This window comes from Ursus arctos, unplaced genomic scaffold (assembly GCF_023065955.2).
Source record: "Ursus arctos isolate Adak ecotype North America unplaced genomic scaffold, UrsArc2.0 scaffold_34, whole genome shotgun sequence".
In the NCBI taxonomy this organism is placed as follows: Eukaryota; Metazoa; Chordata; class Mammalia; order Carnivora; family Ursidae; genus Ursus; species Ursus arctos.
The window spans coordinates 4,732,942-4,758,671 of NW_026623030.1; the positions used below are offsets into that span (position 1 = coordinate 4,732,942).

The 25,730-nt window shown below is 60.8% G+C and overlaps 1 protein-coding gene across 1 annotated transcript in view; it reads right to left on the reverse strand.

The window, feature by feature from the left end:
• Positions 1-115: 115 nt before the first annotated feature.
• ARVCF (ARVCF delta catenin family member) overlaps positions 116-25,730 on the reverse strand; it is a 49,234-nt gene continuing 23,619 nt past the window's right edge. Inside the window, 19 exon segments of the mRNA XM_044379542.3 lie at positions 116-968; positions 1,399-1,515; positions 2,123-2,208; positions 2,622-2,675; positions 3,004-3,094; positions 3,210-3,321; positions 3,427-3,625; positions 3,928-4,078; positions 4,387-4,514; positions 5,934-6,005; positions 7,027-7,218; positions 7,531-7,702; positions 8,136-8,253; positions 9,084-9,267; positions 9,887-10,386; positions 11,415-11,797; positions 11,799-11,939; positions 12,125-12,283; positions 21,315-21,542. Of these exon segments, the coding sequence (XP_044235477.1) occupies positions 1,411-1,515; positions 2,123-2,208; positions 2,622-2,675; positions 3,004-3,094; positions 3,210-3,321; positions 3,427-3,625; positions 3,928-4,078; positions 4,387-4,514; positions 5,934-6,005; positions 7,027-7,218; positions 7,531-7,702; positions 8,136-8,253; positions 9,084-9,267; positions 9,887-10,386; positions 11,415-11,797; positions 11,799-11,939; positions 12,125-12,283; positions 21,315-21,524 (3,057 nt within the window). The 5' untranslated portion in view covers positions 21,525-21,542 and the 3' untranslated portion in view covers positions 116-968; positions 1,399-1,410.

A 25,730-nucleotide genomic window follows, 5' to 3' on the forward strand; every position in this document is an offset into this window, starting at 1 on the left:
CCCCTCTGGACATAGCACATGGACACCCAGGGGCCCCCTCCACCCATTCCCCACCTGGCAGGCAGGGAAGAGCAAGCAGCTTGTGGCAAGAGATCTGAGCCGCAGAAGATAGGAATTTCCTTTGTTGCTTTTTTTAATTTTTAAATTTTCTTACAAAAATTTAGGTGTTTACCAATACAGTCTTATTTTGGTTTTGTTTTTAATGCTTTTTGTCAGTGTTTTTCTTCTGTTTTTAAGTCACAAACAGCAGGCACTAGGCAGCAGTCCCCCGCTGCTGCCGAAGGTCAGTCCTGGAGGTGTGACTCAGGGCCGGCAGACAGGGTTTGGTAGCCACAGCCAGGCCAGAGTCACTCAGGGAAGGCTCCTGCTGCACTGGGGTTCCATGGAGCCGAGGGCACGGTGGGGGCAAGCACAGCCTGACCCCCATTTTGCTCCTCCAAAGCCTCTCTGCGTGGGCCAGCCCCCTCCCGTGGTCTGCCTGCCATGCAGGGTGGGACTCAGAGCCCAGTGGCTCCCCTCTACCTTCCAGTCGAACTCCTTCTCTAAGCCCCCCTCCTCCCTTCCCTGCTGCCTGCCCTCAGGGCCTGCCTGCCAGGCTCCTCTGGGGCCCAACACACAAAAGCACTCTTCTATACCATCAGCCCCAAACCAAAGCCAGGTGCCCTGTCCTGCCGCTTCCCTGGGCCCCCCCTGGCAGTTCCACTGGCTTTCTCTCTCTCTCTCTCTCACTCGCACACAGCACCATGTCAGTAAACAGCTAACTCAGTCTAGGGAGTTAGGAGGGAGGAAGCAAGGGGCGGGAAGGAAGGTGTGTCCAGAATGTCCGGCCCTGGCTCCCAGGCGAGAAGCGCTACCAACCCCTGCCGCCAGGGGGCTCCAAGCTCCACAGCAGGGTGTGTGAGGACTGGCCCTGGAGTTCCCTTCTTCCCATGATCAGGTCCCTAAGAACAAACGGCTGGGCCTGAGACCTAAGGAGGGAGAGGGGAAAGTTAAGCTGGGCGGCCCCATCCGCAGGCTAGGCCAATGAAAGTGTGGACAAAGGCAGCTGCAGTGGGTGGCATGGACTGACCCCGAGCAATAGGGCCAATCCAACTTGCTGGTCGTTGGGGGGCACTGTGCTTGGGGCATTTAAATGGGGGGACCCGTCCCTGCTCTGGCCCCATTACCTCTGGGCCCTGATGACACCGTGCCTGAGCCGGGACTGCAGGCCCAAGGGGGCATGTCTATCTCAGACCCCAGCCTGTCCCTAACATGGGCACTTGAGCCTGCCGAGCTAGAAGCCGGAGTCCCACCAGGGAGCACCAAGGAACAGAACATGCAGCCGGCAGAGATTAACGAGAAGCCCCTTCCCAGAGGACAGGAAAACAGCTGAATGAAAAACCAGACGAGAGAACGTACCAGGCATGCAAGCTAGACCCAGGAGTCAACGGGCTGAGGCTTAGCGTCCCCCACGGCGTCCACCAGCCTGACCGCAGGCCTGCTGGGCCCAGGAGGAACCTTCCTGCCGGGGTCGGGCTGCAGCGGACAGGCAGTGGGCAGGCGGGCATTAGAGGCAGAACAGAGCAGGTTAGTCAGCGCTGACGGGTGCGGACTGGGCTGCTCAGTGGGTGAGGCCAGAGCCGGGGTGCACACGACGGGGGAGCTGAGCTAGTGTGGCTCACACAGATGCACACTGACACGTGGACACACAAAGGCCTGTGCCCAAAGCCAGGGGATTGTCACAGGACAGGTTGGCAGGTGCCACCCTGGAGGCAGGACAAGAGTGGGTCCTCCCCACCACCCCCCATACACACACACACACACACACACAGGCAGGCAGGCAGGCAGAGAAGGGTGAAGACACGCTTGCTCAGACTCCCCTGACCCTTGTGCATTGTTCTGGGCAGTGCCCTCTGTCCCGTGCCCCCTCTCTCCCAGTGGGTATGAGCTTCAAACCCGTGCACCCACAGACTGGTTCGGACAATAAGGTTCCCAAGGCAGAGGGCCAGTCCCCACGCTCCATCTCCCAGCCCTGGGTGGACCTGGGTGGACTGGGTGGCCTAAACTCAGCACCTTGCCAGGGCCCGTCTCGGGCATGCCCCAGTTACGCCACCTCCCTAGGCACCTGCCCACAGCCACTTACTTTCAACGGTTCCTTCTCAGAGGCCTCCCCTGTAGGGTCACTGCCTCGAGCCCTCCGCTCCCTCCGGTCCACAGTGGAGTATCCGTCTTGGGGTGGGGACATGAGAAGAACTCTGAGGGACAGGCATGGCAGGAGCAGATCTCCCTCTCAGCCCAGACACAGGGGGCCCCTGGGACAGGGTGCATTGGGAGATAACCCCCACCTGGCCTGCCCCAGCACTGTGCTGGAGGCCTAGGCCAGGTCTTCCCACCATGGTGGCTCAGAACCCTCCAGCTCCCTTCAGCTGGCAGACCAGAGACAAGAGACCTTGGCTGGGCACTGACCCCTCCCTGGCTACCCACCCCCCTCAGCAGCACTCCTAAACCAAATCTCTTTGCCAGCCAGCACCTCCTTGGAAGGCTTTCCGAGCACCAAACACACAAGGCAAAACCACCTGGCCCATTTCAGCATCATCCCTGCCCCCCACCCCCCAAACAAGCAGCCCTGTATCTGCACTCACCTGGGCCAAGTGCCTCCATGGGGATCACGTCCCGGCTGCCTGGCTTCTCACCATCTGCAAGGCACAAGACAGGTTGGCTGGCTGGTTGCAGGAACCAGTGGGGATACCAGGACAGACAAACCCACAGCAGGGCTGGCCTCTGTGACCCTGGCTACCCTTTGTCACTAACATCTTTGTGCCATTCTGCCAGGCCTCTGCCACTGACACCCCCCCACCCCCACTTAACATCAGTGTGGACACCATGGGTGTAGAGGTCGCAGGAGGCTGCAAGCCAGGCAAGGGGCCCCCAGCCTCACCTGCCTTGTCACCGGGCACTGCACCTAAATGGAGCAGCTTCTCTTATACCTCAGAGATAGGTTTCCATGCCCCGACCCGTATTCACCAAGGCTCTTGTCCACCAGCGGCAGGGTGCTGTCGTCAAAGCCTCCGGGACTCGGTGCTCCTTTGGGTCCCTTAGCAGTAGCAGCAGCTGACTGGGGAAGGGGGTGGGGGGGCACAAAACAGACAGGGTGTGGGGTCAGGGGCACTCCTGTGGGGGACCTAGGCTGGAGAAGTGAAAGAGGAAAAGAAAGGCCAGGCAGGCCGCACCTGGAAGCGCGCCTTGGTCCAGCCATCCTTCTGGAGGGCACCTCGCAGCTCCTTGTAGCTCCACACGGTCTGCAGCACGTGGGAGGCGGCCTTCGCTTCGCGTACCGATTGGCTGAGGCCAGGCCCAGGGCGGGGTCAGCACTCGGCCCCGCCCCACCCTCCCGCCTGACCCTCCCCCCCCCCCCCCCCCCCCCCCCCCGGCCGCACCCTCACCCACCTGGCCGCGCCAAGCGCCACCAGCGCTGGAACGCCTCGGGCCTGTAGTAGTGAGCGTGCATTGTCCAAGCTGTCGGACACGATCTCGTGGATGGTGTTGAGCACAGCCACCACCGTGTCCTCCTCCAGGCGGGCACCCGGTCGCGACGGAGCCTGCGCATTGCGCACGTTCCGCACCAGCTCAGCCATGGCATAGCTCCCTGAAGGGCAGGGGCGGTTGTCAGGACACGCCTCTGCCCACCCCAGTGGGAAGGAGCGGGATTCAAACAGTGGCCTCCACCAGGAGAGCCCCAGGGAGCTGCAAAGTCACCCACCGTGTACAGGGGCTAGGCCTTGAGACTGTTCAGGAAGACACTAGCTCCAGCAGCTGGGACGGAATGACAGGGGCAGGGCTGGGCCCCTGACCTCCTCCCCACCCTGCCGTCCCCCAGCTCCTGCCGGTGGGACCCCAGAGCAGCCCACTGGGGTCTGCATCCTGGCTCTGCCCCACCAGCGTCCTCACCAATGAGATCCTTGTTGCGCCGGTCCAGGGAGAGGTTGCGCAGGGCGATGGCAACAGCGCGCACCACCTTGTCAGTCTCAGACTGCAGCAGCTCCACGAGCACCGGAAGGCCACGCTCCTTGCGCACCGTGGCACGGATGTAGGTGGCCCACTGTGGCAGTGGAGCAGGGAGTGTGCTCAGCACACGGGGTCCTGCCCACACGCCTAGACATTCTCCTACCTGAGTCCTGACTGTTCCCTCTAGCTGGACCCTCCTCCCGTGCATGACAAAGCCCTACCCAAGCAACTCAACCCCACCTCCAGCATGCACCCTTTGTGCCCCGAACCTCCCGGACCTTGGGGAGGCACTGTGTCCCATGTGGTCCCCACCACCCCCCAGGCCAGGCAAAGGCAGAGGCCGATACCAACAGGGTACCTAGGATTCTCTCTGTCCCCTCCCTGCCAGATTCAGCCTCTCACCATCCAGTTGCCGGCGCTGAGGTTCTGTAGGGCACCAGCGGCAGCTTCCAGGGTGTTAAAGTTCCGGCTCTCCGTGAGGAGGGAGAGGTAGAGACGTACCACCTCGGGCTGATACAGCAGCTCAAAGCCTGGGCACAGAGCACCCACCGCCCACAGTCACCCAGGCCCTCTCACCCCATTACCCCGTCCCCCCTCCTCCCATCAGTGCCCCCAGGACAAGAGTCAGTTGGGGCCAGGGATGGGTATGGTGCAGTCAGGGAAAATTTAACATCAACACATTCACCCCTTATGAGCGACCAAGGGAGAAAGCATTCCCATTTCCTGGAAGAATAGAGGCTCAGTGAGGAGGCGGTGGGTCTAAGTGAGGTTGTTGTTCCCTTGACCCTGCTGCCAAAGAAATGGTATTGGACCTGCCTGGCAGCCAGAGCATCCAGGAGGCCTGGGGTAGGGAGGGAGGTGGCAACCAGGGCTGCCCCCCTAGCAACAGGACTCAAACTCCCTAACAACAGGGCCAGCCCTCCTCCCAAAAGGGCCAGATCTCCTGGGTAGATAGGCTGTGCAACTACGGGGAGGAGCTCTAGCAACAAGACCCACCCTCCCTAGTAACAGGGCCCTGTTCTCCCCTATGTAACTTAGGCTGTTACCAGTGCACGCCCCTAGGAACAGGGACCCGCCTTCTCAGTCTGCACTCTGCTCAACCACTCCTGGTCCCCCATCAATTGAGGCCTTGGCCCCACAATGCAGCAGTACCTTGCCCCAAAGTACTCCACAGAGGAGGGGCTGAGCAGCCTTTCAGGTGAGCTGCACCCAGACATTACTTCCTCTCCCCTACCCTCCCACCCCACATTTTATCACCCCCTCCCATTCCTCATGCTTCATGGTCCCTCCACTCCAGCTTTGCTGGGCTTCCTGTTCCCCAGATGCTCCAAGCATGTCCCCCACTCAGGGTATTCCCCCTGAAAGTGTTTGCAGGTGCTGGTCCCTCTGTGTGTGAGATTTTCCCTAGACCTCCCATGGCTGGGGTCTCCCACCCTACTTGAGGGTGTCTGGGCTTGCAAGGTGGACTGTGGCCTGGGGCTCACCAGGGCAGAGCTCTCTTACTCAGGCTAGATCCCCAGTGTACAGAACAGCACCAGCACACAGTAAGACTCCAAAACACACAGAGGACGAGAAGGACAAACCACTCTGCCCCCGTACTAGATCTGACTCCACACCCCAGCTCCCAAAACCCCTGGAGTGAATGTGAGCTCCTCAGCTGACATTGCAGGTCCTGCCTAACTGGTCTCTGCCCTTCACTGAAGGCCTTACTCTATCCCTTCTAGTCTTTTGCATGCTGTGTGACCTTGCAAATGCCTGGCCTCTCTGTGCTTCTGTCTCCAGCCCTGCCTGAAGTGACCCATGGAACTGACCCTGATTCTGAACCCACAGCAGGTACCCAGGGACTGGACAGCCTTCTGGGGATCCCCAAGGCCCCTTAAGCCTGCCTGGTAGCACAAAGCTTCGCTACCTGGATAGGCTTGGGCTGAGCTCTGCCTCCGCCCACTTACCTTTGGCAGCCTCAGTTCGCTTGGGCAGGTCCAGTGTGTCAAAGTTCCGGTCCATCTCACCATCCTTCTTCCCTGGAACAGAGAGTAGACGGAGGTGAAGCCAACCCTGCAGGGGGCAGGTATGCGCCAGGAGGGTGGACACGGCACTTTCCTGCCCAAGTCCCAAGAGCACCCCCAAGTCTGGGACTGGGTACCAGGAGGCCCTGGGAAGGGCAGTGGTTGCAGTGGGGCCTGGGGATGTCCCAGCCTTGCCCCCAGCAGCCAGGACTCATCTCCTGTCAGGTATTGGGAGCAGCACTGCTGACCGCCCCACGGCCTCCCTGCAGCTGCTGAGAGCCAGAAGCCCAGGCTGGATGACAGGGAGGCAGAGAAGCTGAGGGGTGGCAAGGACAAGACCTGCCCGGTTGCACAGTAAAGCAGGGCTGGGGCCAAGAGTCTCAGCCATGGGGAAAAGCCCATCTGGAGTCAGGACCTGGTCACAGACTCTGCTGGCTAGGAGAGACCCCCATCTACAGCTGAGCCCCTACAGCAGCCCCACCCAGCACTCGTCAGCCTTGGCCTGTACCCTCTGTGAGTGAGCTCACTAGCTCCCAGTCACCCTCGTCACAAACAAGGAAGCTTCTTCTCCTCTGAAAGGCAGCAGAGCTGAGTTCAGATGACCTAGGCTCCCTGTTCTACCCAGCTTCACGGGGTCTTTGTGTGGTCCCTTTAAGCCACACACCATCTCATTCCCAGGGGCAGACTTTGCTCCCTGGTGCCTGTGGGAACAAATACACCCAGACCCTGCCCCCCCTTGACTCTCCCTGCTCCAGCTCCAGGCCTGGCCCTGCCGGGGTAGCTGAGTCTGAGGTTACAGAGAACAGCCCGTTGGCCTCCCAGTGAGTCCAGGGCTGACATTCCTGCCGTTGTCATGTCCACACAGTTGTCATGGAGATGGCTGCCCGGGAAAGGGACTGGGGATGGGCCAGGGCCCTGAGGCTGGACCGCCCTGCAGTCGTCATGGAGATGCCTGCCTGGACAATAGGGTGGGCGGCACCTCCCTGGTGCTCACTGCACCCACCAGGCCTGGATAGCAGGACAAACACGGACTCACCTTGATGGAACCACTCCTCTGGGCGGCCGGAGGAAGCACAGGAGAGAGGAGACGAGCCTGAGTGGGCAGCACCCCCCCATGCCCTCCCAGAGAATGTAGACCCCGGAACCTGCCCCCAGCAATTGCCTGTCAGGACGGTGTGAAGGCAGGGCGGGGTGCTGCCTCCAGGGCATCTCAAGGTCTTCAGGTGCTCTGTGAACGCCAGGAGGCAGCATCACCTTCAGCACTTTCCAAACATGGGCCCAAAGAACCCTTCCCGGAACCGAGGAACTGAGTCCAGGCAGCAGCAGGGACACCACCTAGGTTCACTCCTGCCCTCCCCCGGGGGCCCCAGGGTGTCAGCCGGATGACCTACACCCTCTTTGGCTCCCTGCTTCCCCACCTGCCCCAAAGGAGCTGACCAGGTGGTCCCTGGCTTCCGTGACGGCCGTGGGTATGGAGACCCTTCAGCCTGGGGTGGCGGGCGGAGATCTAGAGTGTAATACCCCAGTCCCTCCCACACACCTTTGGCCTTCTTGCCACCGAAACAGCCAGCGTCATCCCTCCTCCGGCGCTGGGAGCCCGCAGCACCGCCAGGGGGCCCAGGCTCAGCCTCCTGGTACCTGTCGGCCCCAGGCACCTCCTTGTGCACGTGGTAGGACAGGTTCCGCATGATACACACACAGTTCTCCACCGACTGCCGGGAAAGAAGAGATAGTGGAGCAGGGCCAGGTGGGCCTGGAGACTGTTAACCCTCCCCGGGAAGCCTGGCCACAGCCAGTGTGCACAGAAGGAACTGGGGGTGCAAAGATGGGGAGGCCTAAGCTAGGGGGCCCACAGGGGTGAGAACTCCCAGGCAGAGGCTGAGGAAGGAAAAAGGTGGAGAACACCCTGCATGTAGAACCCTGTCTGGGATTTCATGGCATGGCCACTTCAGTGTGGCCACTACGGGGTGGCCCGTGCCCAGGGCACTGCCCCAGACTGCATGCCTACTCTTCCTGTGCTGCCCAAATAGTTCACAGGCCCCTGGGCCTAGTTCCTGCTGTCTCCCCAACTCTCTGTAGGAGCTTGTAAGACGAACCCCACTGGGACCTGCTAGGGCACTCCGCCCCCACCCCTGCACCACCCACCTTGTTGTCCGTGTCCTTCCTGCCCACAGCCGACTGCAGGGCATGCAGCAGGGCATCCACCAGCCCTTCACACTCCCGGAGCCGCCGCCGGGCCTCTGCACCATCCGAGCTCACGTTCCTGGGTGGCCAAGAGCAAGCCCTGTGACCCCTGGCTCCCATGGGAACGTCCCAGCCCCCCACCTGGCCTTGGGGTCTTGTCTTCATCTGTAAAACAGGCTCTGACACCACCCTGTTAGGGCTAGTGACAGTGTCCCAATGACCACGGAGACCCTAGGAGGGAGCCCTGGCCTGGCCGCAGTGTGAGGCGGGGGGGCCTTCTCTGATGCCCAGCAGAACTGGAAGGGGACAGAGGTTGGTCCAGAGTCCTAAATCCATGCACAGTAATTCTGGACTCCCCCTGCCCCAGTGGCAGTTCTGGGTTCCACCTTACCGTGAGGTGAGGACCCCATAGGGCCATGGGGGTACATCCTAATGGACAGGCAGGACTGTGGGGACCCAGGGCCACCTTTGGGGACTCCGTAGTGATTCCCAGGGTGGGAGAGTTAGGGCAGAGGTCACAAGGACATGGAATGAGGCCTCTGAGGCAGATGGAAGATGAGGGTCCTGGCTCCCCCTACCCCAGCTGTCACGGTGATGGGAGAGTGGGCTGAAGCTGAGCAGGGCCAGAGATGTGTGGTCCTACATGACAGCATGGCTGACCTTGTCCAGAGGCTGCCCCTGGGGCTGAGTACAGCCCCATTAGGCCCCATTCTCAGGACTCAGGCAGGAACTGTGACATGGCTATGAAGCTCCTAAGACTTGGGTGGCTAATTGTCTTCCATGTTATACAGGACATGAGGACATTCCCAGGTGTGCATACAGGCTCTGGTGCCTGGCTCCTGCCTCCTTGACCGAGAACAGTCCTAGGTGGCTGCATAGAGAGTGCCCGAGCCCAGCCCCCACCCACACCTCAAGCAGCCCGACGTGTTCTTGAAGACTGTTGTCCACTCGGCATCCCTTGGCTTGGAATCCTCGTTGGGCTCGCGCTCCCAGCCCGAGTGGGGCACAATGACCTCATGGGTCAGCGTCTGCAGGCCGTGGTCAATGATGACCATCTTCAGGGGCTCGTAGGATGACAGGTTCCAGAGTGTGCCTACAGGGCACCATCAACCAGCCAGTGCTCACCACACAGGCAGTGATCTTCCTACCTCCCCATGCGACCTCGCTCAGGATATGCCCGATCAGACCAGAAGGTAGGAAGTGACAAATGCTGTGAGAGGTCCTGGGCACCCACCCTGCCCCAGGCAGGATGTGCATGGGCACCTAACAGTAGCTACCAGCTGGCAGAAAGCACCAGAGGGGCTGGGACACAGAGGAGAGGCTGCCCGGGGGCCTGTGGCTAGACAAGCAGGTGCCTTCTCTTCCCCCATCCCTTCTTAGCCACGTGGGTGGGTGGCTCTATTCTACCTAAAGGTGGTCACATGACCCTACCTGGCCAATTGGGTCCCATAAGGCACAATCCCCCAGCATGGGCCCCATTGGAGGGTGGGACCAGACTCCTGGAGGAGTATGGTGATGGGGGGCAGGTGGAGAGGGGGCCTACCTGAAAGGCAGCAAAGTCCAGAGGTAGAGAGACTGGGGACCTCTCAGTCTAAGCCTAATGCCTACCCCCAGCAGCTGGAACTCCTGACTAAATGGGGGGAGGGGGCTTTCCCTGGCCAAGCCTCCCTCTCCTCTCCCTGAGGGATGACGGGAAGCCAGGCGTCACTCACCTGTGACGAGCTCTCGGACCTCATTGTCCCGGGCAGCCCGCAGCAGGCGCACCAGGGCAGGCACACCGCCACAGTCCCGGATGGCGGCCTTGTTGTCCGTGTCTCGGCCATAGGAGAGGTTTCGCAGTGCCCCGCAGGCCCGCCGCCGCACCTCCGCCCTTGGGTGGTCCAGCAGAGCCACGAGCAGAGGCAGGCCCCGCAGCTGCCGCACACGACGTTTGACACCCTCGTTCTCAAAGCACAGGTGTTGCAGGTAGGCGGCTGCGTTGGCTTTCACAGGGTCCACGGGGTGTCGAAGCATGGCCAGGACCTCTGGCAGCTCGGGGTCCCTCCAACGCGGCTCCTTACGGGCGCTGTCGACTGAGGGCGACCGCCGTACCACTCGGTCCAGGCTGCCAAGGCTGCCCCGTTCTGGCTGGGCCAGGGGTGCCGTCGCAGCCGGAAACGGGGGCCGCTCCTCCATCAGCTCACCGCCGTCATCTGCCACATCCTCATAGGCCCTGTGCGTGCAGGCAGGGTGCAGGAACATCTCGGCACTGCCTGAAGATGCCTGCTTACCCACCGTTATCTTCTCCAGGGAACCACGAACCCATGAAGGGTGGGGATAGGCCTACAGCATTGGTATTGGACCCCAAGTTCCAGGTGGGTGCTGAGAGTCATACCCTGGGCCAGCAAGAACTGACTCACAGCCAGTGACATGGCCAAACACCAGCCAATGGTTATCAGGGCTTGGATCTCCCTGAGATGGGGAGCTCACTCAGTCCCATCATCAGGCAGCATTCCCCAATTTTGAGCTAAATGTGTTTCTGTGAAATATCTGTCTGTGACAGGGGTCCTGCCTTCCCATGAGGCCCATCTCTGCAATGTGGGATCTGCCAGGATGCGGAGGCAGGTGACCCTCCCTGCACACAGCCACCCTGGTGGGACCGTATAAGGGGCATTCAGGCCACCGGTCCCCCGAGTACAAGATGTCTTTTCAGGTTATCACCATCAAACCTACTTCCTAGGGCAGGGATTGAGGCTAGGAGGGGTCAGGTATCTTGCCTGTGGTCACACAGCATAATCCATACTAAGGCTGTGATCATGTTCTCACTCTACAGATAGAAAAACTGAGGGCAGAGGTGACAGAACCAGAGTCTACGCTGGGAAGAGCTGGATAGCCTAGTTTCTGGTTGCTTCTGTACACAGGGGCAGTTGAGGCGTGGGGAAAGGCTGGAGCCTCAAACTCAGAGGAAATGCTCTGAGCCTCCTGTGCTTATATCTTCATGGCCATCTGTCTGGAGCAGGGGTAGCAGGTGTTGGGCACTGTCACCAACTTCCCTAATGCCCCAGACCCACAGGGAGGATGTCCAGTGCAACTTCTACTATACCAGAAGCTTCCCTTGTTGCTGTCCTTGAATTGAGGCCAACTCAGACTAACGTGTATAACTAACCTAGCCCCAGCAGCGAGACAGCCTGTGGAGGACTCTCTGCTGGGGGAGTGCAAGGCAGACTTCCTGGAGGCAGGGGCCAGGCTCAGGGTGCTCACCTGGAACGAAGGCCACGCCCACACTCAGGCCTCCTCCTTGTGGCGGTGCCATAGTCAGGCTCCAGCTCCGGGCCACCCTCGTCATCAGCAGCCAGGCTGCGGGTGTCATCCTCTAAGCCGTATGGCTCTGCCTGGAAGCGCTCGGGCTGGGAGCGACCAGCTGGTGGCACAGGCTCAGGACCCGCAGGGAAGGCCTCACGCCGGCCAGGCAGTGTGAAGCAGCCATCCACGGGGCCTGGGCCAAGGGCGCCACGTGCGGGCCGCACACCCAGCCCACGGGATAGACTGCCATAGCTCGGGACATCACGGGGCTCCGGGCCGTCGGTAAAGCTGCCCCCACTGCTGAGGTAGGCACGGGAAAGCGTGGCTGCCGGACCACCCCCCGCGCAACAGGAAGTGCCGGTCCAGAGGGCCATCTGCGAAGGGGCCTAGTGGGGGACCGCCGTCCAGCAGGGGGAGGCCATCGGGGCCTACGGGCACTTGGCGCACTGTTCTCGTGGTCACCGTCTTGACCGTCTTGGTCACCTGGTGGGTAAGTGGGTGGCCGGTGGGCTGGCTGGGCAGCCTGAGAGGCCCGGACACTGCCCCGGTAGGGCCAGGGTAGCCTCGGTCTTCCACCCGACCAACAGGTGGCCTCTGGGAGGCCACTCTGTAAATGGAACAACCATGGCTACACAGCCTACTTGCTCACTGCCTGGGGCTGGCCATACCTTGGTCTCAGTGCGCCGGGTAGTGCCATCTTCTGATGTGACAATGGACACGTGGGAGGTAGGTGTGCCAGGGTCCTCCTCCACTGTCACCGTCTCCTCCAGCACCTCGGGCGCCTCTGGCATTGTGGCCAGTGAGGCCTGGCTGCCCGGGCTCTGTTCCTGGGCAAGGGGGGGATGGGTGTCAGTGGGAGGACCCATAACTCACCTGGCCCTGGAACGTAGATGCTTGTGCTGGCCTAGAGGGCAGGAGTGCCTTCTTCCTACCCCTGGAACCCATGGACCCCAGGACCTGTCTCAGCCCCAGATGGTGAAGACAGCAGCCCATTCCTGCCTCCGAATGCCATGGGGCTGACTGGCCCTGTTGCCCCATCCCATGGGAGGCTTTGGGGGTTGAACTCCCCCAATCCTGGTGCCTCCTTGGGCTGAGGTGGCAAATAAGCCCCTGACCCCAGTGGTGCAGTCTTGGGTAGCCCTGTCTGAGCGGCAAGGCCTGGTTGCTACAGGTTCCTGGTGACCCAAGGAGGGTGGTGGGACCTGCAGTTCAAACTCGACATGGCTCACTACCCCTGGCTAGGCCCTCTACCTGTCCTGGGCCTCCTCCCTGCCCCACCCAAGAAACCTGGAGTGCAGAGGCTTTGGGGGAGCAGTTTCAGCACTGCTCACTGACTCCCCAGGGCCACACCCAGGCCTCCATTGTTTCCAAGGTCAGCCAGACGCCCTCGCAGGACAGAAATACCCAGTTCTCAGAATGCCCAAAATACCCTTGTTCCTTCCGGCCTGGACACTCCTGGGGTGTTGAGTGGGCACAGCCTGGCCCTACCTCATTTGGGCCAGTGTTTGGTGCTCCCTGTTGAGACGCTAGGTGTTTTAGCAGAGTCCAGAGATGGTGAATTCAGGCCAGGTGTGCCTAGTTAGTCCTTGACAGGAACCCTGGTGTCCCCTCCCCATATAACTCCCCCCAGGTCTCCCCAACCTGCAGCTCCCCTTGCTTTCATCCCTGCAGGGGATGACCATGGTGGAATTCCAGGCAAGGTAGTTCTAGACAGGGGCCCTTTCAAGGCCCATAAGCCTATGGCCAGACTTGCCAGTGGGGCAATGGAGGCTCGAAGAGGAAAGGTCAGTCCATAGCAGAGCTGAACTGACTGTGCTGACTGGCAAAGGGGTCCGAGAGCCAACGTCCATCTATCCCTGGGCCTCTGACTGCATGGGTCCCCACACCATGCCAATGTCCCAGGATTAGCATCTGGCCAGGATGGGTAGGGGCTGAAACCCAAGCCGCAGTGGGCAGGCGAGCAGAAGCACATTCCTGGGCAGCAGGGGCCAGGTCAGCAGGAGGACAGGCCCTGCTCTGTGGCCCAGATGCTGTGCCTTGAGGAATGGATCCCCTCTCTGGGCCCCAGGCCTCTGAGGCCCAACACAGAAACGGAGCTGAGGCCCCAGGAAGGCCACACCCCTATCTGCCTGCCACCAGAGCTCTACTCTGCTCCTGGCCCTGGGCCTGGGAGGTGTGCAAGGCTAGGTGCCCAGAGCTGCCCTAGGGCCTGCCTCCCGAGGTCCTCAGGGTGTGACACCTCCTCAGGTGGGGGTCCTGTCTGACAAAATGCTTAAGCCCCCAGCTGCACATAGTGCTGAGATTTTGGGCCCCTGCAAACCGTTCAGGGGTCCAGAGACAGGCCTGCACCGTGTCAGGACAGGTGTATCCCATGGGCTCTGGTGACACAGGAAGAAGTCACAGAATGCAGCCTCTGCCCCAGAAGCAGGACCTCAGAGGACAACAATACATGATTTTATAAAAAGGGAAACTGAGGCCTGGCAGAACGGAGAGGCTTAACCAGGACTTCACAGACCACTAACAGGGAATTTCAGGCATGCACAGGGAAGGCAATTTTGCAAGGCCTTTTAGCTATACCTCACCCCTTGCGGGCCACAGCCTTGGCTCCACTCAGTTTGGGGTTGTAGGTGGAATGCCTGCTGGGGAGCTGGCCAGGAAGGAGGAACGATGTTCCCTGAGAAAGAGGAGTCAGCTGAGACCCTGAATAGGGACATGCTGCTAGGCTGCCAGGAAAGGTGGCCTGGGCTCTTCTCTGAGGGCACCGGGAGCCGGGACAGTTCTAGAGAAGATTCAGGGAGAGCCTGTCACTGCTGGCGCCTCGGCTGCCCCACCTGTATTTGGCAACTGGGGGAGCAACTGTGTGTCAGACACTGAGCTCTCCCTGCTGGGCCCTGGGGGGCCAGTCATGGAGGGGCCTAGGGCCACACCCTGGTGGCTGTAAGTGGAGGGGAGGGGCGAGGAGCAAGGCCGACAAGAGGGGACCAGAGCACTGTCAGGAGGACATGGCCCCTGAGTAGATGTGCATACATTAACACTCTCACAGAAGAGCCTCCAGCTCCCTGGTTAGGGGGTGGGTGTGAGGGAGGAGGAGGACTAAGCACACCTCAGACCTCAATGCCACTCTGACTCAGTTTATTCTCACTCTAGCTGTGATGAGGGTCTGACACAGTGCAGGAGAGGGGACGAAGGGATGGCGTCCAGAAGAGCCAGGACACCCCCCCACCCTAACAAGGCCTGGCAACCCTGCAGCATCACCCACTAATGCCCAGCCCGGGCAGCCTGGTAGTGGGATCCTGAGGCCCCAAGAACCCCCACTGGCAAATGACCTCAGGGAGCTAAAAACAGGCGATGACTTCACCCAAGCGGGCGGGCAGGCAGGAGCGTGAGTCAGCCAGTGATCACAGGAAGGCCCGGCCCCCGTTACACACGCCTGGGCACACATGCAGATAAGGACCTGGACATGCGTGCATGTACCTGGTGCTTCCAACAGGGACACATGCACAGACACACGTGTGTGTGTGTGTGTGTGTGTAAGCACCCAGCCTGGCCCACAGGCCCAAGCATGTCAATCTGCATGTTGTCCTAACAGGCCCCAGTCCACAGTGCCCACTGCCCCCAGAGGGACTTGCACATGCCGACACATGCCCATCTTGTGTCCAGACTCCCTGGACACCCACTCTGGGGGGATCTCAGAGCTGGTAGCAGAGGGGGGAACCAAAGCCTGCAGCAGGGAAAGACCCAAGGTCAACCATGGTTCAGGCCTCTGCAACATCTTTGGGGTGCTGGCGTGGGGTTGTGGACTGATGACCGCCACATAGTTGGCACTCTGCAGAGGCAGATGACCGGGGCGCCTGCATCCTCACCTGACCTCAAGACCCTGCTCTAGGGCTGCATGTCCACCTATCCAAGGCGGCACACCCCAGAGACCCCAGGCCCTACGGCTCAGGTCCCCCTGCATCCCAGACACGAGCACCAGCCTGGACACACAACCCCCAGCCCTTCACATCCCAAATCTTGCCAAATCCTGTCAGCTGTCTCTTGTCACCTTTCCCCAGTCCTAGCTTCATTCTTGCCCCTCTTCCTGGAACTACTGACCTGCCTCCCATCACCTACCTCCAGGGCCCAAACTGCCCCCTGGCACTCCCATCATGGTCTACCTGGTCCCTGGTCTATAGGCCTGGCAAAGAGTGGGGCTGCTGTCCAGACCTGGGGTTTCCCAGGAGCTCCCTGGAATTTGTGGAAGGGGCCTGGCCCAAGATTCAAGCCCGGGGCGAGAGTGGCCAGCACGCAGAAAGCTAAACCCAACCAGCCACCACTGCTCTCAAGAGGGTCCGCAGAGGCACAGAGCTGGGCACAGCTTCCTTATATGGAAACAGAAAGTACCCAGGATATCAAGGCCAAAGGACAAGCAGGATAGTGCCCGTCCCACCTTCATGGCCAGATCTAAGGAATGTGGGGAGTAGAATACAAGATGTGGGCCAACATATAGAGGGGCTGCCACCTGGGCAAAAGCCCACAAGCACCTCTGAGGTACACGTGGGAATGGCAGCGGGAAGGTTAGAGGAAACAAGCCAAGTCATAATGGGGGAGGGGGGGTGGACTGGGGTCCCAGAGGCATGGATCTATGTCACCAACCACACTTCACAGATGAGCACCCATGGTGTATGTCATGAAGAACAAACCTCAAGATGGGTGCCCCACCCTGTCCATGGTCCCACCGCACATGCAGGGAATGGGTTAAGGTAGGATCCCACACCTGGCTCCCACAATCCCCAGTCCTGGCCCACAAAGGGCACAAGACAGCTGGCACTTAAAGAATGAATGGATGAATGAATGAAGGAAGGAATGAACATGTCTCCCTATCCCCTCCACCCCAGCACAGCCATCCCTGATAGAGTCCAAGAGAATCCAGGCTGGCATCTGTCACCAGAGACCAAGCCCTCGGCCACCACAGATGCCCTCTCTTGATGTCCAGAGCCTCTGCCCAGCCCAGGCAGATGGGGAGCTCACCCCTCCAGAGCAGCAGGCTGCCTGCCAGGGCTTGCAGTCCACACTGTGTGGCAAGACACCAAGGGGCATTGGGTGCCCAGCAAACTGGGGTAGCAAGGTTGCAGGGGCGAGCAGGGCTGGCTGTCACCCACCCCAGTTTCTCCAAGCCCAGCCCGTATCCATCAGCTACACAGTGGCCCCACCTCCCCCCCAGCTGACCCTTACATCTCTGGGACAGTCAGTGCCCATACCAGAGACGCCCAGCAGGCAGAAACCCAGCTGCCAGGGAGAAGCAGGTGTGACCTGGCCCCCAATCACAAGGGGCCTGGGGCAGTTGCTCCTCCAGTCAGCCTCAGTTTCCCTGCCTGTTACTGGACCCCAAACCCTCTGAGCACGAGGTGCTGGCTGCCCACACGCCTCTCTCCCGCTCCTTCCCAGCCCTGGGAGGCTGACTGCCTGGGTTTTCCTCGGAGACCCCCTCCCGCCTCCGCACGTGGGCAGGGCCTTCCTCCACCCCTCCCCTCACGTGCGCTGCCGCGGCAGACAGGGCTTCCATTAAAGCTCCGGAAGCTCCTTCGCAGGTCCCCAGAGTCGGAGCCCGCGCTAAGAGTGTGAAGGGGGGGGAGGCCCACCGTGCCCCCCCCAAGGAGCTGGAGGCCTCGTCCGGCTGACCTCTCCGGACTCGGCATCCCTCCCGCACAGAGGCGCTGCTCAGGAAGGCCCTCACCCACCACCCCCGCCCAGGCACCTGTCCTGGGCGCTACCCTGGGGTGCACCCACCCCGATCCCGGCCTCGCTTCCAGGCGCGGAGTCGCACCGCCCGGGGCGCCCGCGCCTGGTCCCCAGAGACCCCGCGGCCCCGCCCCGCGCCTTGCACACCACCCCCCGGGCGGTGCGCTCACTCCGCCGCGCCGCCCCGCCTGCCCCGGGGCCGAACGCGCCGGCCCGAAGCTCAGACAATAGCCTCCTCCGGCCGGCCGCTCCGCGGAACAAAAGCGGGTCCTCCCGGGAAGGCCGGCGCCCCGCCCTCCGCCGCCAGGCCCCCGGGACGATGCCCCCACGCCTGGGACCAAGTTCCCTCCAACCTGTCTGAGTTCGGCCGGCATCGGGCCGGGCTCGGGAGGGGGGGGCGTGGGCCGGTAAGGACGGCGGCGACCTCGGCGGCGGCGGCAGCTAAACCGGGCTCGGCTCCGGCGCCTCCGCCGCTCGGGCTCGGGCTCGGCGGACTCGCTCCCCGCGGGGGCGGATCTGGCGGCGGTCACGGCGAGCAGCCAATGGAGCTGGGCCGCGCCCAGGTGGGGCGGGGCGGGGGCCGGTGGGGCGGGGCAAGGTCCCGCCCTCCCACCCGCACGGAGCGCAGCTCGGCTGCCAGGGTGGGGCCGGGGTCGCTCCTAACTCCCGGCAGCCTGCCTGGACTCTTCGTCCCTCCGCTTCCCCTGCGGGGGTGACATTTTCCCGCCGAATGACTTTGGCCGAGTCCTGCTTCCCACGCCTCATTTTGCCTCCAGTAAAAGAGCTCACAGGCCCCTCCCCCTGTAGAGTTAGGGAAACTGAGTTCTGGCAGAGCTGGGGCCAGTGCAGCCATCCTCTTTGGCACAGGCTGCTCATCCTGACTGGGATAAGTTTCCCCCTGCTGTGAAATGAGGGCTGATCAGACAGTAGTTACAGCCATGTCAGCATGACAAGGTCTCTCGGATCTCCCAGGTCTGGCCTCAGGCCCTTGCCCAAACCCCCAGGATGGTCCCCCAAGTAAGTGCCTCCACGGAGCTCAGTTGGGGCCTGACAAATGGACCTGGCACTGATACACTTTGTCTTGGGTTCTCCCCATCAAGGCCCAGAGGTCCAGGATCTCCCCCCCCACTTAGGGTGTCAGAGCAGATCAAATGGTATGTGTGGGGAGGCTCAGCAGTTGGGTGACACTGGGTGAAAGCTCCCAAGGCCAAGAGGGCCTCAGACGCTCTCTCCATGCTTTTGATGCACTGGGAAGTGGTTGGGGCCGGGGGCCGGGGAGTGGTATCACAGTGGCTGGTTAATCAGGACTTCTCCAAACCAGGCATGACAGGAAGGTACAGCCACACCCTGGAGAGTCTGGCTGTGCTGGATGAAAACACAGACCCAGAAGGGCTGGGCTGGGCCCCTCTTGGGTCATACCCCACAAAGGCGAGCCAATGCCTCTTGTATCACGAATAAGGAAACTAGGCTCGAGATGAATAAGGACAAGGGCAAGGGCCAGTGTAAGGAAGTTCCATGGGTCTTGGCAAGCAAGGAGGGCAGGGCCTGGGTTTCCTGCCTGCCCTCCTGCTTTGCCCCAGACCCCACTCGGAAAATCCAGCCACCCCCAGGGGCTACCCTTCTTCCTGGACATGCCATGTACATAGGCCATGCAGCCAGCATGCTCAAGCACTCTGGGTGTCCACTGCATGCCCTCGGAGCCTCCGTTTCCCCACCTACATAGGGGTGAGTTGCCCTGACCACTGGCCCCCTGTATCTTCCATTCGTGGCAGCCCCACAGGGAGCCACCTGGAACAGGAGCAGCAGGAAGACTGGACTACTGCCCTGAGGAAACTTACATTTCAGCTGCTTCTACCTTCTCCCAAACTTCACCAGCTGCTAGTGCCCCAGCCACATACCCACCTTGGCCTAGCTCAGGGCTGGCCAGGTCCCTAAAGGCCCCCCCGTGCCCCCCGACCACACACACAAACACACACACAGGGCTTGACAGCTGGCCCTGCTCCAGCCAGGGGTCTGGAGCGGGGAGCTCTTCCTGCTGGAGGATTAAAGGCAGGTGGCCGGGACAGTGGTGCAGCCTGGGGAGCACAGTAGTAGCCCCTGGCCTCTCAACCCCTTAGCCCCAGCGACCTGCCTTGCCACTGGCCCTGAGTTTCACAGACCCCAGCTCTGACCTTGAGGACCAGCTCCAGGCAGCCCTGGGGCTCAGCAGGTAGGTCACTAGGCATCTCCTGCTGAGACAAATCTGGGAAGGAGTTTTGGCATCAGGGCTGCCAGGCCTGGCCAGCGGATGTGGCCCCGCCTCCCCCAATGTCCCATCAGCCCTGCCAGTCTAGCCACAGCCCTGGGAACACATGCTCTCTCCGATCTCACCCTGAGAAAACCATCTCCCAAGAGACAGAAAACCAAGGGCAGGCCAAGAGGACAGTGGGCGGGGAGAGGTTATAGCCTGAGGTCTTTAGTCCACAGCCCCCAGGAGGCTGGGGCAGCTCCAGGCTATGGGAACATCTTTCTGTGGGGGCACTGACCCTCAGCAGTGCCCTCTGGGCTGGAGGCTAAAGCCCTTTCCGGCCTGGGAGGGCTAGAAAGAGGGCCTGGCGCCTGAAGGATGTCCTTGAGGTCAGTGACTGCCACTGTCCCCATGTGGCCCAGCTGAGCTGTTCCACTCCCCACCACATCTGAGGGTGCAGGCCTCACCCTCTGGGTGCCTGAGATCCAGGTGGTGGTGGGGGTGGCTCTTGCACCTAGACCCACCCTGCCTCAGTCCTGGCTTCCTGTGGACTAGCTCCTTGGCCCACCTTAGCACCAAAGGCTTGGAAAGACAGCTTCCCAATGGTGTCTGGGCCCTCTGGAGACATGTCTTTGACTTCGACTGTATACCACGCTGGGTTGTGTGTGTGCATTGCCCACTGGCAGATGAGACCATCAAGGCTCTGGGGGTAAAGGTCACTCGCCAAGTCCCCCGACCTGATGTGGGCCACTGCTTCTGAGCCCTACATGCCCTGGCTAGGCAAAGCTAGCCCAACTGGGTCAGTCTCAACCGAGACCAATACCTTGCTCCCTTTCTCTCCAGCCACAGAGGTGCAGGCTGCCCCAAGCTGCCAACAGCCTGTCTCGTTCCCTGAAGTCGGGGCCCAGTGATGAGAGGTTGTGCTGGGGGACATACTGCAAGGAGGTCTGGCTGCCAGGTTTAGGAGGGCAATGGTGGTACCCCTGCTCAGGGAGCTGAGCCAGAGAAACAGAACACCCCTGGGAGGGCCCTCTAGGGTCACTCTGTGACAAACACTGGGGACTCAGTAGGCCACGGTCCCCTAGGCCTCTGGGTCTGGTCTTGAGCAGGGGCAACAGTGGGAGGTCTGTAGGGTGGACTCCCACCCAGGGCCCTCCTTCTCCTGGCTCCTGGGACAGCTCTGCCCTGCCTATCCCCTGCCTTGTGCCTCAGTCAGTAATATGAACCGAAAAATCACACCAAACTCCAGGCCTTCCACGGTTTCTTGTTCTGCCCCTACCACCCCATAAACCAGGTGCTCAATCCACAGGTCACGCACTGGGGTACAGTGGCTGGAGGGAGGGATCCAGGCCATTTACTCCTGACTTTAGAGTGCTCAGGGCCTAGCCACAGAGCAGACAGGGCTTCACGCCTCTTAGGGATGAACAGGGGCCTGAGCCCAGTTTAAGGGCATTGGCCGGTGGAGAAACTGAGGCTCTAGGTCACTGTCTGAGCCGTAGGCAGAGCCCAGGGCCTTGCTCAAGCCTTCCCCTAGGGCTGACTCACTGATGCATGCAAGGAAGGAGGATACCATGGCGAGCAGACTCCAGGGCTGGCAAAACCCTCCATGTCACCAGGATGACTGCTGAGCTGACCAGAATAGACCTTGCCCAGCTACCTGGGCTCTGAGGACTCACTTGAGTGGAGGGTGCCATTCTGAGGGTTGGGCTGTGTCCTGCCCATTCATCACATGGTGTCCTATACACCCAAATGAGACTTCAGCCGCCTTGGGATCCCGCTTTTCTCCCCTCCTCAGAGGTGCCAGGGTAGCTTGCAATAAGCCGTTCAATACTGGCTTATGGTCCACCAAGGCCCCTTGACTGTTTCCCTACTTGGCCATTTTCACCCTTCCGGAGTCACTGGGGTGTTACCTGCAGGACCAGCTGTTGCCAGGCCATTGGCAGGGACTGCCCACCGCCAACACCACCACTGCCCATGCCAGGCTGCTGGGCACGCTCCAGCTGCAGGGCAACATGGCGCCGCTCCTGCTCCAGAGCTCGCGTCAGTCGCTCAAAGCGGGCCTCCTGCTCTTTCACCGAGGCCAGGATGCTGGCAGCTGAGTGCACGTTGCAGTCCTCCATGACCAGGATGCCAGCAGGCTGCAGGCAAAGCAGAGCAAGGTCAGGGTGGGGCCGGGACAGAGGCCCAGAGAGGCCATCACAGGCCCCATACCCACCCCACTCACAGATCATACGACTCACTCCCAGACCAGAGCATCCAGCTGTCCAGAGAGAAGCTGCATTGATTAAATTCTAAATTAAAAGCCATTAATCCGAGGCTGGCCGGAAGCAGCCAGCTCCCTCCCTGTGGAGTGTGGGGCTCTGAGCTGGGAGCCCCTGCTTCCTGCCAGGTACAGCAGAACCACTGACCGTGGGCGTTCCAGAGCCCTCTGGGAAGGGAAGGGTAGGAAGAGCTGGTATGACCACCTCTCAGACCTCCCAGGCCCTCTGCTGCCCAGAGCGCATGCCAGTTCATCCCAACCTCATGGGGCCAGCACAGGGCCAACTCCCGGAGGCAGTGCTCCGGCCCAGAGAATGTAGGGAACCCAGCCATAGCCACACAGCTGGTGTGGCAGAGCTGGTGCACCAGCGGGCAGGGAGAGAGAAGCCACGCCACAGCCGCCAGGTGAGCGGGATGCCTAGGCAGGTGAGGGGATACCACTGGCCTGCAGATCAGCAGTTAGGCCTCTACTCACAGCCACACTGGCTGGGAACAAGGGTGCTACCTACCCACATGACAGAATAAAAATCAAGGACAGCCTGGTTGAGATTCTGCACTCAGAAGTGGCCCATGCACCTCACGCCTGACTTGGAGGGAAGGTGGAGGGCAGGGTCCCAGGCGTCTGAGGCCCAGTCTATGGGCAGGGTCAGGCCTGGCTGGGTCCCTGCCCAGTGCTGCCCCTGAAGGCCCCAGGGTGGTAGGTAGGAGCAGCAGGGACTCAGCAGCTGGAACCACAAACCAGCACTCTCCTCACTGCTTGCTCCCTGGCTGCCTGGCATAGTTGTTCTTCACGAGCAAAAAGAAGCGGGGGGCGGGGGGGGGTACATGGAGCACAGAGCTGCGTACAGCAGCAGCCCAGTAGGCGGGGTGCAGGCCATGTGGCCACACCGCTGGGCACTGGGGTGTGGTGCGATGCCCAGTACTGCTCGGGGCCTCCTCCCGGCCCAGCCCACGCCAGCCAGCTGAGGCTGACTCTGCTGGCCCCGGGGGCCCCTGCACGACACAGGGCCTGAGCTTAGAGACACAGTGCAGCGGGCAGCACCCTTGGAGGACCAGCTCTGCTGCTCACTGGGCCACTGGTACCAGCTGAGCCAGGGACAGGGTTGGGGGCATGTGTGTACATAGAGATGAAGACACCATAGAGCCCAGCCCACTGTGAAGCTGGGGAAACCAAGGCCTAGTGAAACAAGAGGCCAGCATAGGTCCCAGAAGCTAAGCTTCATTTTCCCAGCACCCGTCACACAAATAAAACTGTCAGTGTGACCCAGCAGAGGGGCAGCGAAGTCAGCATGTTGGGCTGGGAGAGGTGGTGGCCATCATGGGGGGAGGGGAGGAGCTTGGGTGGGGATGAGGAAAGTGAGATAGAGACTGGGCTCTTTGGCCAGCAGGGAATAAGGGACAAACAGCATGGCATGTTTGTCCCTGGGTACAGGCCCCCGATGCACGCAGCCCCATACTCGGTGCCACCTAGACAGTAGAGTAGGTCTTGTGCTTGCATGGACTGAAGCTGGTGGCCCCAGGTAGGCATGGTGGAGTCTTCCTCCCTGGAGGGCAGCACAGGGTAGGGCAGGGGGTGGAGCCAGGTCACTCAAGCCCTTGGTTGCAGCATGGGTCTTGAGGGCCTGGGAGGTGGTGGTAGGACATCTGTGGGCCTCATGCCTACGACATGACTTTCCTCCTTCCATATGCTAAGACAAGGGTTCCTGACTGATCTCAGGCTCCCCTTCAGACCAGGCCGGGGCTGCAGACCCTGGGGACAGTAGGGGAGAGGGCAGCCCCAGCCTCCAGCTTCCCTGCCCTGGGTCCTCCAGGGTGTTCCAGCTCTGGGATCCAAGGAACCCCCCACAGACGGGGCCTCCTCCCCCTGGCTGGGGGTCAGCCAGGGGCCCAGAAATCTAAGGCTATGGCTAGAAGGTAGCCAAACCCTACAATGACCTTCCCATTTCCCAGTTCTCTCAGCCAGAGCTAAATGACTGTGTGTCTCCCAGGAGACACCCCCAAATGCCAGCCAGCTTGGAGGAAGAATACCCTGTAGCCATCCACAAAGAGGCATGCTCTCTGCCCCAGCCCGAGGGTGCACCCCTCCATCTGCCTGTGGGTGGGGATGCTGGGCCTGTAGTCCACAGCCTCCTCACCTCGATGGCTTTCAGGGCAGCCCTGGGGTACGCAAGAGGCAGGCTGCTGCCTGGGGGTATCTAGGAAGCAGGGAAGACCTAAGCCTACTTCCCTGACATGGTGGCCTTCTTGGGTCCGAGGTGTAGGGCCTGTGCATGGGAGCACGGGTGGGTACAGGTGAGCCAGGCCAGCAATCCAGAAGGCAGCTTTTCTGATGGTAACTCAAAACACTATTTTTATGTTAAAACAATAAATACGTGATGATATGGAAAGTAAATTTTACATGATTTTTTTTAAAGATTTTATTTATTTATTTCAGAGACAGAGCGCACACAAGCAGGGGGAGAGGGGCAGAGGGAGAGGGAGAAGCAGACTCCCTGTTGAGCAGGGAGCCCAACTGACGGACTGATGGATGGGCATGGGACTCGATCCCAATCTGAGCCAAAGGCAGATGCTTAATGGATTGAGCCACCCAGGCATCCCTGTACATGAATTTTTAAGATCGACCATGAGACTTTAAAGACATCATCCCCAGAGGGGCATCAGGGAGGGGCCCAATCCTGGGGAGGGCCTGAGGCCGGCACGGAAGTGCCATGCTTGTGGGGGTCTCAGCTGACCCTTGCTCTCCTCTCTGGCCAGTGTCATCACAGCTTCCATTCACCTGGCAAGGGCCCCACACTGCCATCAGGCAGACCCCTCACAACCCTCAGCCAGACCCCAGCTGCTGGCTTTGCAGTCCCTGGTGGAGGCTGCTTCTCACCATGCCCGACCACCTACGGATGAACATGCAGTGCAGAGCCAGCAGCCTCACTGGTCCCAGGAAGGAATGAAGGTAGTGAACCTGGGGTAAACCTATCTTTGCCTGGACATCCCACGAGTGACACCAGGTGGATAGACTGCTGAGTGGATGAAGGGAGGGACGGACAGGAGCCTGGATGGAAGGGGAAATGGATGAATGAGTGAATGGGTGTGTGGATAGGAGGGTGAGGAGGTACGAGAGGACGGTGGGGGGTGGAGAGGTGGGTGGAGAATCAGATGGGTGGATGAATGGGGGGGTGGGTAGATAAGAACAGGGCTCTGAAATGCTGCTGGGCAGGGGGAGCGTGGACCCTGAGCACTCTGGGGCACAACTGTGGCTAACACTTGGTCCGTCAGGAAAGCAAAGGCACCATCAGAGGAGCTAGGGGGAGACGCCGATCCTTCCCCCGAAACCTAAACCCACATTTGACGTCTTCCTGCTGACCCAGACATTCTTCCTCACAAGGAGTCCAGCCAAACCCTGCTCCAGAAAATCAAATTATGGGGCCTGAGTCCAATCTGGGTTGAGGAATTAGAGGAATTTCCTAAGGGTCAGGCCGGCAGGGGGAGGCAGGCAGGAGGCCTGGGCTCCAGTCCCGACTCCTTGCTGGCCATCCGTCGGCACACTGCCAGCTGTCCTCCAAGAGGGGAGAGAGAGGACTGGCCACTGGTTGAACCTCATTGTGCCCCTCCCACCCCCCACCCCCACCCATCTAGATAAGGAAATGGTGTGAGCAGAAGCAGAACCCTGGCCTGGTGGTTCCAAAGCCCACTTTGCCTGGGAGGCATTGTGTCCCCCACCCTCAACACTGCCAGCACAGAGACCTGCTCCCAACACTGCTGGCCAGGCCTCGGGGGGGCCCATCTTTACCCTGTCACCCCTCCTGTGGTCAGATGGTGCCCACAGCTGCAGGGATAGCTTCTGGCCAGCCCACAAGGATGGGCACTGAGCCAAGGCTGGAGCAGGAGGCCTGGGCCGGGGAGTTCACACAGGGCGGAGTCCATGTCTGTCCATCCCCTCTAGGACCACAGTGTTGCTCGGAAGTCAGTGTAGGGCCTGGGGTGTCTGGGCGGGAGGGGGCTATTCTTAACCTCAAAGCAGTGGGACAAAGTGCCAAGGAAAGACAGACCAGCCGAACTTCGTGAGAACGAAG